Source organism: Myotis brandtii, unplaced genomic scaffold (genome assembly GCF_000412655.1).
Source record: "Myotis brandtii unplaced genomic scaffold, ASM41265v1 scaffold23, whole genome shotgun sequence".
In the NCBI taxonomy this organism is placed as follows: Eukaryota; Metazoa; Chordata; class Mammalia; order Chiroptera; family Vespertilionidae; genus Myotis; species Myotis brandtii.
This window is the reverse complement of record NW_005358649.1, coordinates 202231-217157: the sequence shown is the minus strand read 5'-3', so window position 1 is coordinate 217157 and position 14927 is coordinate 202231. Positions and strand designations below refer to the sequence as shown.

General features: G+C 39.4%; 1 protein-coding gene across 5 annotated transcripts in view; it reads right to left on the bottom strand.

Annotated features, from left to right (window-relative positions):
* Positions 1 to 4151: 4151 nt before the first annotated feature.
* The window catches only part of ADHFE1 (alcohol dehydrogenase, iron containing, 1), a 29655-nt gene continuing 18879 nt past the window's right edge, over positions 4152 to 14927 (bottom strand). For 3 of the 5 annotated variants that reach the window (XM_014539793.1, XM_014539794.1, XM_014539795.1), the window contains one exon: positions 5794 to 7627. In XM_014539793.1, coding sequence (XP_014395279.1) covers positions 7544 to 7627 — 84 coding nt within the window. In that variant the 3' untranslated portion in view covers positions 5794 to 7543. Of the gene's footprint in view, positions 4730 to 5025; positions 5618 to 5793; positions 7628 to 14927 lie in introns of those variants that run through there. The other 2 variants (XR_001362151.1, XR_001362150.1) reach the window with 2 other exon arrangements.

The following is a 14927-nucleotide window of genomic DNA, read 5'->3' as shown; positions in this document are numbered from 1 at the left end:
GCTTTATTATTTCATTTTAAAAATGAAAAGCGCTCAAACTGGGCTTTGAAGAAAGAAATGTCAGATTCATAATGGAAAAGCTGCTAAGATGTTAATACATTACTACTGGTAGGAAGATTTTCTTTTGTATGGATAAACAGTGTCTGCTTTTTATAAAGTTGTCCCTCATTGGCTCAGCTAGGGGGTTCTCTCTGCATTGATCTGTAAGAGGAAGCTCCTAAGTTCTGTGAACCACCAGGCTGCCCCCGCAACTTTCTTAATGGTCCAGGACTTTAAAAAGTAGATCCTAGAACACTTTTTGCTTTTTGCCAGGTTGTTCTTATATCAGGATATAACAAGTAAGGGATGTAAGTTCTGATATTCATTGGTTATAACTAAGGATCCAGGGATGCAGGAGTGCATTTATTCACTCATAAAGTTTGAGAATTTGGCCAATGAAAAATCAGATTGAATAGGAAAAAAATCAGAATGGTTGTTTCATTTTCTCCTTTCCTTTCTATCCTGCCAACTTCTGGATAACTTGCAGCAGCTTCTATATCAGCACTTGCTGCTTCATCTTGCACTTTAATATATATATATATATAATTTCAGAGAGGAAAGGAGATGGAGAGAGAGATAGAAACATCAGTGATCAGAGAGAATCATTGATCGGCTGCCTCCTGCACATCCCTTACTGGGGATTGAGCCCACAACCCGGGCATGTGCCCTGGAATTGAACCGTAACTTCCTGTTTCATAGATCAATGCTCAACCATCGAGCCATACTGCATGGGCTCACCTTGCACTTTTATGGATACTGTTTTTTTCCTTAAACATCATGAACCAACCTCTGCTAGCTTCAAACTTTTCTTCTGCAGCTTCCCCACCATCCCAGCCTTCATAGTACTGAAGAGAATTAGGGCCTTGATCTGGATTAGGGTTTGGCTTAAGGGAATATTATGGCTGGTTCCATCTATCCAAACTACTAAAACTTTCTCCATATCAGCAATAAGGCTCTTTCACTTTCTTATCATTTATGTGGTCACTGGAGTAGCACTTTTACGTAATTTCCTTCAAGAACTTTTCCTTTGCTTTCACAACTTGGCTAACTGGCGCAAGAGGCCTGCCTAGCTCTTAGCCTATCTCAGCTTCCAACATGCCTTCTTCACTAAGCTTAATCATTTCTAGCTTTTGATTGAAAGTGAGAGACATGCAACTCTTGCATTCACTTGAACACTTAGAGGCTGTTGTAGGCTTATTAATTGGCCTAATTTCAATATTGTGTCTCAGGGAATACGGAGGCCTGAGGAGAGGGAAAAAGATGGGGGGATTGGCCAGTCAATGGAGAAGTCAGACACACAACATTTATTAAGTCCTCCATCTTATATGGCATGGTTCATGGCACCCCAAAATAATTACAACAGTAACATCGAAAATCACTCATCACAGATCACAAAAAATACAATAATGAAAACGTTTGAAATATTGTGAGAATTACCAAAATGTGACAAAGAGATATGAAGTCAGCAAATGCTGTTGGAAAAAAATGGTGCCACTAGACTTGCTCAACCCAGGGGTGCCACAAACCTTCAGTGTATCAAACTGAAGTGCAATAAAGCAAAGTGCAATAAAATGAGGTATGCCTGTATTATTATTGTCTTTAGTTTATTATTGCCAGCTGTAATAGTATTCTACTAAATAGACGTCTGTGTTTCATAAGAGTTGATTTTTTTTTTCCTTAAAGAGAGGAAGGGAGAGAGAGATATAGAAACTGACTGGTCATGCCCCGCACGGCCCCCACTGGGGATCAGCCCGAAACCCAGGCCTGTGCCCTGAGCCGGTGACCTCCCGGTGCACAGGTTGACACTCAACTGAGCCACACCGGCCAGGCAAGAGTTGACATTTTTAAGTGTCAATAGTTTGGTTAAAAATACTACTAAATGTCATGTTCCTGTAATTATTCTCTAGCCCCCTCCAAAACACCCCTGCCTGCAGAACCCCAATTCTCCTCCTCTCCCCAAATCAATGTTTGGGAAACTACTTTTTAAGGTACTGAGTTTATTGTAGTTGTTAATTGAGATGTAAAAAATGAAAGAAACTAGCCTGTTCTTACTCAGGCTGTCACTCCAGCCTATTTTCACTATATGGACATCTCTTCAATTATATACTACTAGAGGTCCAATGCACGAAATTCGTGCAAGAGTAGGCCTTCCTTCCCCCGGCTGCTGGCACTGGCTTCCCTCTGGCACCAGGGACCCGGGCTTCCCTCATAGCCCCAGCTTCATCCAGAAGGACGGAAGGACGTCTGGAAGGATGTCCGGTCTAATTAGCATATTATGCTTTTATTTTTATAGATTTTACAATTATTCTTTTTTTCATATGCAATGCTTAGTATAAAGTTCAGATTGATCCCCAGTAAATGTTGCCAAAGCCACCATGGGACTGCTGTGTACAGCTGCAAAGCTTTGAGAGATTTTGGATTAGAGAGCAACTTGGATCCTTGGAAGGGATTTTGTTGGGGTGGGGTGGGGGGAGGGTTGTTTGGTGTCACTCACCTCCCTCCCAAGTGCAGCAAAGCTTTCACTCACAGGTGCAAATGATTCTAGAACATCCTTAGAGAAAAGGACATTTATATTTTCATGTGGCTTCCTTGGGTCTTTTTTCTTGGCCAGCAATATTGAGGACCATGAATGTAATAACACAGATCATAGACTTAGGGGCCCAAAGAGGGTCCTAGAAAGAAAAAAAAAAAGTAAGTGACCAAGAAAAATAGACTTGGTGATCTATATATAGTTTCACTTGAGTCAGTAATATAACACTAAAGTAAGCTTCATAATTTTATTTGAAAATTTTAATTTATGTGAATTGTTAAACTATCCTATATAATAAAAGGCAAATCGACCAAACAGTGGAAGGACAGGTCGCTATGATGCGCACTGACCACCAGGGGACAGACGCTCAACACAGGAGCTGCCCCCTGGTGGTCAGTGTGCTCCCACAGGGGGAGCACCACTCAGCCAGAAGCTGGGCTCATGGCTGGTGAGCACAGCGGTGGTGGCAGGAGCCTCTCCCACCTCAGCAGCAGCACTAAGAATGTCCAACTGCCGGCTTAGGCCCGCACCCCATGGGCCAAAGCCATCAGTCAGACATCTCCCAAGAGCTCCTGGACTGCAAGAGGGCGTAGGCCGGGCTGAAGGACCCCCTCCCCTGCCTCCAAGTGCACGAATTTTGTGCACCAGGCCTCTAGTGTTGATATAACGGAAAAACCACAGCTGAAATGTGCAGGTCTACCTGGTCCTTTGTGAACTTTGTTTCATTACTTGTTGCTGATTTGTTCATTTAAAGTTTTATTTTAAATTACAGTTTACAGTCAATATTATTTTATATTAGTTTCAGGTGTTCAGCATAATGGTTAGACAATTATATATTTTATAAAGTGTTCTCCCTGATATTTCAAGTGCCCACTTGGCACCATACATAGTTATTATAATATTATTGATTATATTGCCTATTCTATACACTACTATTGGTTTTGAAGAGAAGTAAGTTTGAAGGATAGGTAAGCAGCATTTAAAACAATAGTGAGATGTATATAATTTAACAATATAAATCAAGAGCCATAAAAATGTCCATACTCTACTGTAAAATTTCATTTCGGGATGAATTAGCCTCAGAAATTAATTTAGAGTCTGAAAAAATCTGTATACACAATATTCATTGCTATGGTATTGGGAGGGTAAAATTTGGAAGCAATCTTGAAGGCCTATAAGAATAAATTAAGGAGACCAATGTACTACTCTTTGTAATATTTTAAGCAATAAAAAAAAATATATAGCCGAAACCGGTTTGGCTCAGTGGATAGAGCGTCGGCCTGCGGACTGAAAGGTCCCAGGTTCGATTCCGGTCAAGGGCATGTACCTGGGTTGCGGGCACATCCCCAGTGGGGGATGTGCAGGAGGCGGCTGATCGATGTTTCTCTCTCATTGATGTTTCTGACTCTCTATCTCTCTCCCTTTCTCTCTGTAAAAAATCAATAAAATATATTTAAAAATATATATATAAAAAGAATAAATTAAATTCCTGTTCAATGAACTATTATGCACCTTTTAAATGAATGGTTATGAAGATTATATGGCAACATAGAAAATACTGAAAATGTTAGGCCTTAAGAGCTAGATGGAATGAAAAAGATGGAAAGGAAATATATCAAATGATAACAGCTGTGTTTGGATAATGGCATGGTGGTAGTTTTTTTTCTCATTTTCGCTTGCGATTATTTTAATTAGTTTCCAATTTTATAAATTGGAAAATCAAGTAAAAGCACCATAATGCAAAAGCTTAATATTTAAAACCAGAATGAATAAGATGAGGTTATTTTAAAGTTAGCTGTCCTCCTCATAGCTTCCTGAGGGATTTCACATGGGACGAAATCACCAACAAGATTGCAATTTGTGAGGCTTATACATTTATTTATTCTGAGAGTTGGTGGTGGGGTGGTTGGAAAGACAGTGGAATAATAGCATGAGAAAGTAGACCCTCCTACCCCCAGCTGCCGGTCATTCAGCCTAGGGCTTCAAGAACCAATTTCTGGTCAAAGGGTGGCTTTTCCTGGTGCAGGCCATTGTGATGGTGATGCTGGGATGTGGCCTGGCCTCCTCAGCAGGTCTCAGGAGATCATGCATTTAATGGAGGAGCCCCAGCCCAGGCAGCTGTCTCAGACTGGGGTTGCTGGTCATCAGAGACACAGCGGCCTGTGTGGTACTGACCCAGAGGTGAGCAGTCCCCTCTCTCATACCCACTCCCCAGAGGCAACAGTCCCTCATTAGGGTACAGTTTCTAATCCAAACAACCATTAATCTTTCTCAGGGTTAAAAGGCCAGAAAAGCATTTTTTTCTTGCTCTCTATTTTGATACTGTACCTGTCTGGATTTTACAAGAGCAGACTTAGTTCATTGACCACTGAAAACACCCCACAGCTGTATCCACAGCTACACAAACAATGCCAAGCCCAACACAGCACTCCCTATGCATAGAGAAGGGACAGGAGTGCAAAACCAGTCAGTTATTTATTGTGGCACTTGACAAAAACTGTAGAAACATGACTCATTTGAAACAGGTATTTTGTATCATGAAATAAATTTGGATGTGCATGTATTTTAAGTGAAAATGCCACCATAGAGGATAGTTTTATAAAAGTAATATTTCACAAACTTTTGAATACTGTTCTTTAATGTTCCTTGCCCTTGCAAGTAAATTAACCCATATAAGTGGAGCTGTGAGACCTGAGGACTTTTTGATTTTTTAATGAAAATAAAATAAAAAGGATTTTATTTAGAAAAATGCACTCAATTGTCTCAGAAACATCGAAGTGTTCAGTTTATGGAAATGGGCTTAATCTCCTACCTCACACTCTGTTAATAGCTGGTACGTCTAGAAACATACCTTTTTCATATACTTAAATTGTGAGGACCAAAAGTGATCGGTATTAAGATAAAAAAGTATGAAGGCCTCCTAAGTCTGTTTCTTCATGCTTGACCTTTAAATCCTTCCTTTAGAGTCATCATCAATATGAATAACAAACACTCCTCCTGGTGAGTCACATTCAGACATCTGGCTACCGGTAGTAAAGGCATCCAACACTTAAGAGAGATAGAAAATGCATTTTTATATCTCAAATTATTTTACAATAAACATTATTTAAATGTTATTTTCAAAATCTCAAGGAAATAAAGATCTTTATAGAGATAAAGTGGGTCTGGCAAGGTTGAATGGAACAATGATGCCCTGATGTGATTAAATAAATAGATATGACTTAGGTGATTAAAACTTTAATTCAATTTAAAATGCAAATAATTCCACACATACACTGGGATCTAGACCCCAAAGCTTGAGCAGACAGATCTCAGTGTGGGAACCCTTGTGGGGAAAAATGAGCTGTAGAAGTTTCTGCAGGTCGGGAATAACAGGGAGGCAGACCATCACGCTCCTTAGATTCCGTATGCAAGGCTACCATCTGCAAACTACAAAACTGCTTGCTCTTGGATTAACTTATTCTGAACACCAGGAACATTTTCCAAAGAGGGAATTACCATGTAAAATGTTAGTGTTTTCTAATTTGAAAAGTTATGTGCACCCCTATGTTCATTGCAGGATTATTTACAATAGCTAAGATATGAAAACTCTTAAATGTCCATTGACGGATGAATGGGTAAAGATTTGGTACGTATTTACAATGGAATACTACCGAGCCATAAAAAAGTTGAAATAGTGCCACGTGCAACAACATGGATGCTAAGTGAAATATGTCAGCGGGAAAAGGACAAAAACAATATGATTTCACTCATATGGGGAATATAAAACAACAAACAAACAAACCAAAACAAGACAAAAAACAAATTCATGGATATAGACTGCAGATTGGTGGTTACTAGAGGGAAAAATGGAGGAGAGCAAAATTAAAGCAGTTCAAATGCCTGGTGACAGATGGAAACTAGACTTTGGGTAGCGAGCAAGCTATAGTGTACACAGATATATAATTGTAACGCTGTACACCGGAAGCTTATGTAATGTTACTGACCAATGCTGCCTCAATTAAAAAAAAGTTAGCGTTTTTCTCAAAAGAACATTTTCTTTGGCAGAAGATCAGTCTCTAATATTTTATCCCTTTGTATTTGTTTTTACCTTTTAAATATTAGTTACTAGTATTTTCATAAAACAAGATGAATCTGACCTAGAACAGAAACATGGTATTTTTCTTTCTTTTCTCCCCCCTCCTTTAAAATTACTTCTTTGCTCGTTGTAACAAATCCAAACAATATAGACATTCATAAAATAAAAAGTGAAAGTCTAAAATATAAAGTATTTTCTCTTAAGTCTCTATACCTCAAATTCCATTTCTCCAGTGATAACTTTTAATATTTTGATGTGCATCCTTTTTTCCTATGTACATATAAACATATATTTACATGTAATTAAAAACATAAAAACCAAACCATACTAATATATAATTGTTCAGCAACTTACTTTTTTCCAACTTAGCAGTATATCATGAACATATTTCCAATCATTTTACTTCATTCTTATTAATAACACAATAGCATTCTATTATTTAATATACTGTAATTTATTTACCAATATATTATTAATGAATATTTAGGTTCTTTCAAATTTTTTTGTTAGAAAAAAATGCTGCCAGAAACATTTTTGCCATATTTCTTTACACATTCATGCTAGTACTTTTATAGTATAAATTTCTAGACATGGATTACTGCACATAGGATATGCACATTGATATTTTTGATACTGAACTTTTACCCAATTGATACATGAAGCAGGGACAGTCTTCAGAATATAGGGAAGGAACACAAACCAGGATCCAATACTTTTGGGCATTTGTCTAACCTGTATTATGGAAGTAGCTTGACTTTTGAGCATCATGGAATCTTCTGCAGGATAAATTTATATCACATTCAAACTGGTAACAGGTAAGTTATGTGTGGAGCTCTGACTAGATCAACTTCTGATTTCAGAACTATCACAGCCAATTCTTTCAGTGAAAATGAAAATTAATACAGTTTCATTGAAGCTTCAAATAGGGCAGACAGATCCTCTTCTGACTGCGGGCGTGGTGCAAGTTTGGTGACCCTTTCCTGAAAAGGTAAACAAAAGGAGTTACTCAGAGCTTTGAAAAGGCAGTTTGTAAAAGCTACTAGGTTATGCAAATTAACCTGGACGCAAGAAACAATGACTTTATAATAGTTCTATCTTTAAAAGTCATATTTCTTGTTTGCTTCATACTAGCTGACTCCCAACTCAAAAGTTTATCAAGTGACGCCTCTTTCCCACAAAGCTTTCTCATTTTATTTTTCAATTACAGTTCACATTCAATATTATTTTGTATTAGTTTCAGGTGTACAGCATAGTGGTTAGACAACCATATACTTTTCAAAGTGATCCTCCAACATTTCAAGTATCCACCTGGCACCACACATAGTTGTTACGATACTATTGACTAGATTCCCTGTGCTATACAGCTTTCAAACGCCTATGCCTTGCCTAATTGTCCTCGCCTTATGCCCTGCCAATCGTCTTCTGCTCAAATGTACAGAACTAAACCAACCTCAGGAAAAACACCTCCTATAATGACCAAACCGTGTTGGTCAGCAACCTTGGCCAGTTCTCCGGGTGCGGGTCCCAGGCACAGCAAAGAAAAGAGAACTAGGTCATCCCTGACTTCAAAGACTGTATATTTTGCAACTTGGACTTCAGGGATAGTCAAAAGAACTTCATTAGGACATAATTTCAGGCTATGGGCAACAAGGGACTCCTTTTTAAATATTAACTAAGGTTTTATCTCTACCTTTGCAAACGAATTTGGTGACTTGCTTAATTTTTCCATTGATTATTGAGTCAAGTCGGCAGAGCTAGGCTCCTTGATTTCTCTGGGACAGAAGATTAAAAGATATTATAATGACTACTCTGTGTCCAAATTTCTGGGTCTAAATAAAATTTAAAAAATGTATCAATTTGGGTCTCTCGGTCTGTTTTCTTGTGCTAAGCACGTGTTTGGGAGCACACCTGGTGGAAGAGGGAAGCTCCGTGAGGGCAGGGCTGGGTTCACTCCATGCCCAGCACCTCCCAGAGTGCTTAGCACAGAGGAAATAGGTCCTCAACAGTTATTTGTTGAATTAATGAAGACGGGGGAGGGGGGAGGGGGGAGGGGGAGAGGGGATCTTGGCATCTCAAAATTCACATACAAGATAGAAGAACCTTGCCTCCCTGCCTCCCATTTTCATCATCTCAGAAATGATACCCAGTTACGAAGGCAAAAACCTAGGAGCCATCTTTGATTCTTCTTTCCCTTCCCTATGTGTTAAATCCATCAGCAAGTCTGTCGGACCAACCTGCAAAATAAATCCCAAATCCAACTGCTTCTCACCTCCCATTCCACCACAGTCCAAGTCTAAGTCACCTCCACTCCTCTGTTCTACTTGAAAGGCCTCTTTTCTTTTTAATTTAATAAAAATGTTTTACCTTTTGTTCCACTCTCACCCCCTAGAGAGAGGCAAATGGCTAATGGCAGCATTTCTCCCTGTGCCCCCTCCCCTCCCATCGCTCCCTTTCCCCCCACTGTTATAAATCTGATCATACCATTCCCTTGCTTAATGCTCTCCAATGACTTCCCGTTGCAATTAGAACAAAACCATAGCCTTTAATGCCACCTTATCTGGCCCTGGTTTTCACTCCAGCTCTACCTCTTCTCTCATCGGTTCATCTCACTTAGTCCCACCATCCCCATTCAGTCCTATGACAGTGCTGATCTTCACCCTGCCTTAGTCTTTCCCCTCTGCCTGGGGTGCTTCTCCCAGATCTTCACTTGGCTGCCTCCACCTCCAACTAGAGGCCTTCTCTGACCACCTTTGTTGGAGTTCCCTCAACACTACATGAAATCACCAAGATTTCTTCCATACACTTATCAGTATCTAAAATGATTTTACTTGTATCTTATTTACAGGTTTTATTAGATGTCCACTGTCTGTCTTTGCTCACTGGGATGTAAGCTCCATGAGAAAGGGGAGGGACTTTCCTTCCCTCCCCACTGTATCCCATACAATGGGTTATATATAGTATGACTTCACTAAGTCTTTCTTAGGTAACAGGAAGAATGAAAAGAATTAATTCAAAATGAACCTACATCTAAGAGCTAAACCTTAAAATTCTTAGAAGAAAATAGGGGAAAATCTTCATACATTGGATTTGGCTATGATTTCTTGGATGACCCCAAAAGCATAGGCAACAAAAGAAAAAGCAGACAAATTGGACTACATCAAAATTAAAAACTTTTATGCATCAGAAGACACTATCAAAAGAATGAAAAGATAACTAATAGAATGGGGAAATATTTGTAAGTCAGATATCTGATAAGGGATTACTATCCAGAATATACAAATAATTGCTACAACTTAACAACAAAAACTCCCAGACAACCCAATTCAAAAATAGGCAAAGGATCCCTGGCCAGTGTGGCTCAGTTGGTTGGAGTGATCCCATGCACCCAAGGGTTGCGGGTTTGATCCCCAGTCAGGGCACATATGGGAGGCAACTGATCGATATTTCTCTCTCTCCCTCTCACTTTCTCTCTCTCTAGAATCAATGTAAGCATGTCCTTGGGTGAGGATTAAAAAAAAAAAAAGGCAGCCTGGCCAGCGTGGCTCAATGTTCGAGCGTCGACCTATGAATTAGGAGGTCACAGTTCGATTTTCAGTAGGGTCACATGCCCAGGTTGCAGGCTCGGTCCCCAGTGTGGAGCATGCAGGAGGCAGCTGATCAATGACTCTCTCATCATTGATGTTTCTATCTCTTTCTCCCTTCCTCTCTAAAATCAATACAAAAATATTTTTAAAAAAGGAAGGAAAAAAATAGGCAAAGGATTTGACTAGACATTTCTTCAAGGAAGATAATATAAATAGGCAATAAGTACATGGAAAAAGCTCAACATCATTAGTCATTAGGAAAACACAAGTCAGAACCACAATGAATTTCCACTCACACCCATTAGAATGGCTAATTAAAAAAAGGAAAATAACTAGTGTTTAAAAGTGTTAGATGTGGAGAAACTGGAACCCTTGAGCATTGTTGGTGGGAATGTAAAATGGTGTAGCCACCGTGGAAAATAGCTTGGCAGTTCCTCAAAAAAATTAAACATGGAATTACCCAAATAAATTGAAGCCAGGGACTAAAACAGATACTTGTAAACCAATGTTCCTAGCAGCACTATTCACAAGAGCCGAGGTGGAATCAACCCAAATGCCTATCTGCAGATGAATGGATAAGCAAGATACGGTATATCCACACAATGGGATATTAGTCAGCTACAAAAAGGAATGAAGTTCTAAAACATTGAAGACATCATGCTAAGTGAACGAGGCAAAACAACAGGACAAATATTGTATAATTCCACTTACATGAAGTATCTAGAACGGGCAAATTCATAAAGATAGAAAGTAGAATAGAGGTTACCAGGGGCTGGGGGAAAGGGACAGAGGGGGCAATGGTAATATTATTTACCATTACACAATAGAGCAGAACTTCTATTTGGGATGATTAAACAGTTCTGGAAATGGACAGTGGTGATTGTTGCACAAGATTGTAAATGTACTTAATGGCACTAAATTGTATATTTAAAAATGGTTAAAACAGTTAATTTTGTTAGGTATATTTTACCATAATTAAAAAATTAATTAAAAAAAAAAGGAAGGATAGATGGACAGATGGGAGAAGAATGGGGGTCAATACTGATGAGTATGGATAAAGCCAAGATAAAAGTGTACATACATCCCAGCAGATCTCCATGGTAGTTGTTCATTTGCATTGAAACTTTGTAGCAAGGTCCAGAGACTTGGTCATGGTGACCTATGGATGCCTTTGTGGCAGGGTCAAGAAGTGAAGAACACTGTCCCATTATTGGGTCGATAATGGAGTAAGTCTTATTGGATGAGCTAAAAGGCCTTTAAAATGATCTTGTTCATCTTTGGTGAAGTAGTTCAGGACTCTCAGAAGTATTTCCCAAGCTGAGTTTTTTTTTCCCCCCCCCCCCCCCCCCGCCCCAACGACTGGTTAAATGGGGGCAAGGACATAACGTTTGTGATATATCCCCACACACATCATCGATGCCATATAAAAGCTAAACTCTCAGAATTAAGATGTGTTCTGCAATGTGCTATTATTTATAGACATGTAAGACCGAAGGACAACTGATTAACATGGGCACTGAAATAAATCCATACTACTTTTAGCACATTCATAAAATAACAACATTTCAGCTGGCCTGTCTGCCAGGGAGTGGAAGTGCTCATTTTGGTAGACAGCTCTCCTCAGTAATGAAATGTTTTGATTTGAAATGTAAATGTTTCTTTCCAGAAGTTTCAGAAATCCAGCTTGGAAGATTAATTTATTCTTGCCCGCTCTCCTTGCAGTCTGCTATGGCGGTTGGAAGCCTGTGCACACAGGGCTGCTCTTTGCCGCTGCCAGTATGAGCTGCGGTGTTTGGTCAAGAATACTGGCCTGGTTGTTCCTTCCAGAGAAAAACGATCCCTCGTTGCTGAACATAAAAGGAGCTTTATCAAATGCTGACTCCATGAAATAACCTTTTCTGCAGGAACCACTATATCCCCTTCACTACCTTAAATCCTGTGATACTAATAAGTGAAGATTAGTGTGCCCCATGTGTAAAATCTGAAGTTGCCACAGTATTCCTGTAAAGTGTTTACTGTTGCCAAACAAACAAAAAAAAACCCATAGTAGTTCTTCATTTGCAAGATAAGTTTATTTCTAAGATTCCTTCTAAAGTCCTGTGAACATCTCTCTCTTTATATCTATTTACATACCTATCTCTATCTCTATATCTATATTATATACTTAAAAAAATATTTTTATTGATTTCAGAGAGGAAGGGAGAGGGGGAAAGAGAGATAGAAACATCAATGATGAGAGAGAATCATTGATCAGCTGCCTCCTGCACACCCCACACTGGGGATCGAGCCTGAAACCCGGGCATGTGTCCTGACCTGGTTCATAGGTCAACACTCAACCACTGAGCCACACCAGCCAGGCTGATAGTTCATTTAAATTAACAATGTTTCTAACATGATCGAAAGAGAAAAAGGCAGCATACATGTTGGGGCTGCTTTATGAATACAGCCTGAGGGAATCCTACTTTATGGACATGACTTGTATGCCAAAGATTCCATTTACCTTGCATCCTTTGTGGAACAAAAAAATTAGTTTTGTCTAATTAAAGTTTTTTTAAAAATATATTTTATTGATTTTTTACAGAGAGAAAGGGAGAGGGATAGAGAGTTAGAAACATCGATGAGAGAGAAACATTGATCAGCTGCCTCCTGCACACCTCCTACTGGGGATGTGCCCGCAACCAAGGTACATGCCCTTGACTGGAATCGAACCTGGGATCCTTCAGTCCGCAGGCCGACGCTCTATCCACTGAGCCAAACCAGTCAGGGCTAATTAAAGTGTTGCTATCTGTACTTCCCAGTACGATATGTATGCTGAGGCATTCAGAAGAATACCCAATTAACTTGCTATTTTAGTGGATGGACTCAAATGTTACTCTGGAACAGCTTCTGAAAGCGGAAGTCTGAGCAAGGTAGAATTAAAACAGTGAACACTTGCCAATGTGTCCTGATGCCTGGAAGATGCATTGCCACCAGCAATTAAATGGCCAATAATATCATACAGTTCCATCGGAAAATTAGGAATACCACCCATAGAGGTTGACTAACACATATTACCAAACACTTTCCTGGGCTATGGAAGCAGAACTTTTCAGAAGATCCCCTGCAGAATGGACACTATCACTGGAATTATATTATAAGAGTCAGAACTACATCAAAATCCTAATAACCATTTGGTCCCTGGTGTCCCTGGACAATTGCTCATTGTCATTGGTTGATTCCTACTCAATCTAAGGAAATTTCTCAAAAAGTTACCACCATTCAGCCATTAAGCTCACCTGGTATAGGAGGAAAGGGTTGCATGTATGTGTTTATTTAACACGTTTACTGGCCCATGCTAGATGCAATAGAGGATGGATGACCAAAACAGACAGGTTCCAGGCTTTATGGAACTTACAGTCTAGTAGATTTGGATAAAATAATTGGGATGATCATATTTTTTGGCCATTTAGTCCCTGGGATTGTGGGTTAGAACCAAGAGTTTGTGTTAGCCTGGGAGCTTTGCTACACTGTGAGACTCCTCTTTTCTCATTCATTTATATTTTTAGATACAATAGAGTCCACCGATTCCCAGTCTATATCAGGGAAACTGGTGTTCCATGGGCCATGTTTGCTTTGTACATTGGGACATGAGGGAATTCAATACAAACATCCAGACTGTGGATTTTTCTTGAAAACTGGAAGATCTATCTGAATTTCTACTTGGATATACTAAACTGTAGCTGAAAATAAGCCATGAGTTTTCCAGTTCACCAAAGTCCCCACCACTTGCCATTGCCTTAAATTACTTTGTTCACTGTTGCTACCTTTCTGGCTCCTGTGGATATGAATGAACTCGTACAAATATTATCTTAGATGAGCTGGGGGCTTCAACTTTCTAAGCATTTGCTAAGTGGGGAAGAAGCTAGTGTGAGGCCCTTGCTTTAACTGGAGTGGGGTGAGCAGGATGCTGTGTGAGGGGATGTTCCAGTTAACTCTGTTCCCATTTCAGGGATAGAGTCATGAACACCTTTGGGCAGACATGCCTTATCTTCATGTCCTCACAGTGTTCAAGTGCTCCAGGCTTTCCCATTTTGGACAGGACGACTAAGTGAGCACTCAGCATGGGGAGCACAGTGTGCTCCACAAACTGAGCACTCCAGCTCTCTGTTTTATGGTATTGGCTTGTTAGGATCTGATGCCATAGCACAGGGGTATCGGGGTATCTGATCCAAATGGAAGAGAGGTCAATGGGGGTTGAATTCTCTTCATGTGAACCTTGGGAGGGGAAACTCTACATCTATTACAATCTTTCTACCAAATAAAGGATAGCAGTTCAGTTTAAATTCTTTACCAACATTTAAATAAATAAGACGCTGATATGCGTATGACATATTTTATATGTTTATGTATAAAATATATAATCCCCCGAATATATAAAACAGTGATTTTGTAGTAGTCTTAATTTAAAGGCCATGTTTATTCTACACAAAATGGTAGGAATCTGTAATTCTTTATAATGGAAAACGGTATTAGTGGCTCTTTAGTAACAGCTTCGTATAGTTTTATAGGGGACTCTTAAAAGAGCAGAAATGGAGAAAAGGGGAATTTTGCCATACCTCGATGTAAATGTGGTTGTTTTTGCCTTGAATTTTTATAAAGGCTCCTTTCAGTTCCATCATAAAAGTTTCACACATGCCCCAGTTTTATGGAAGAATAT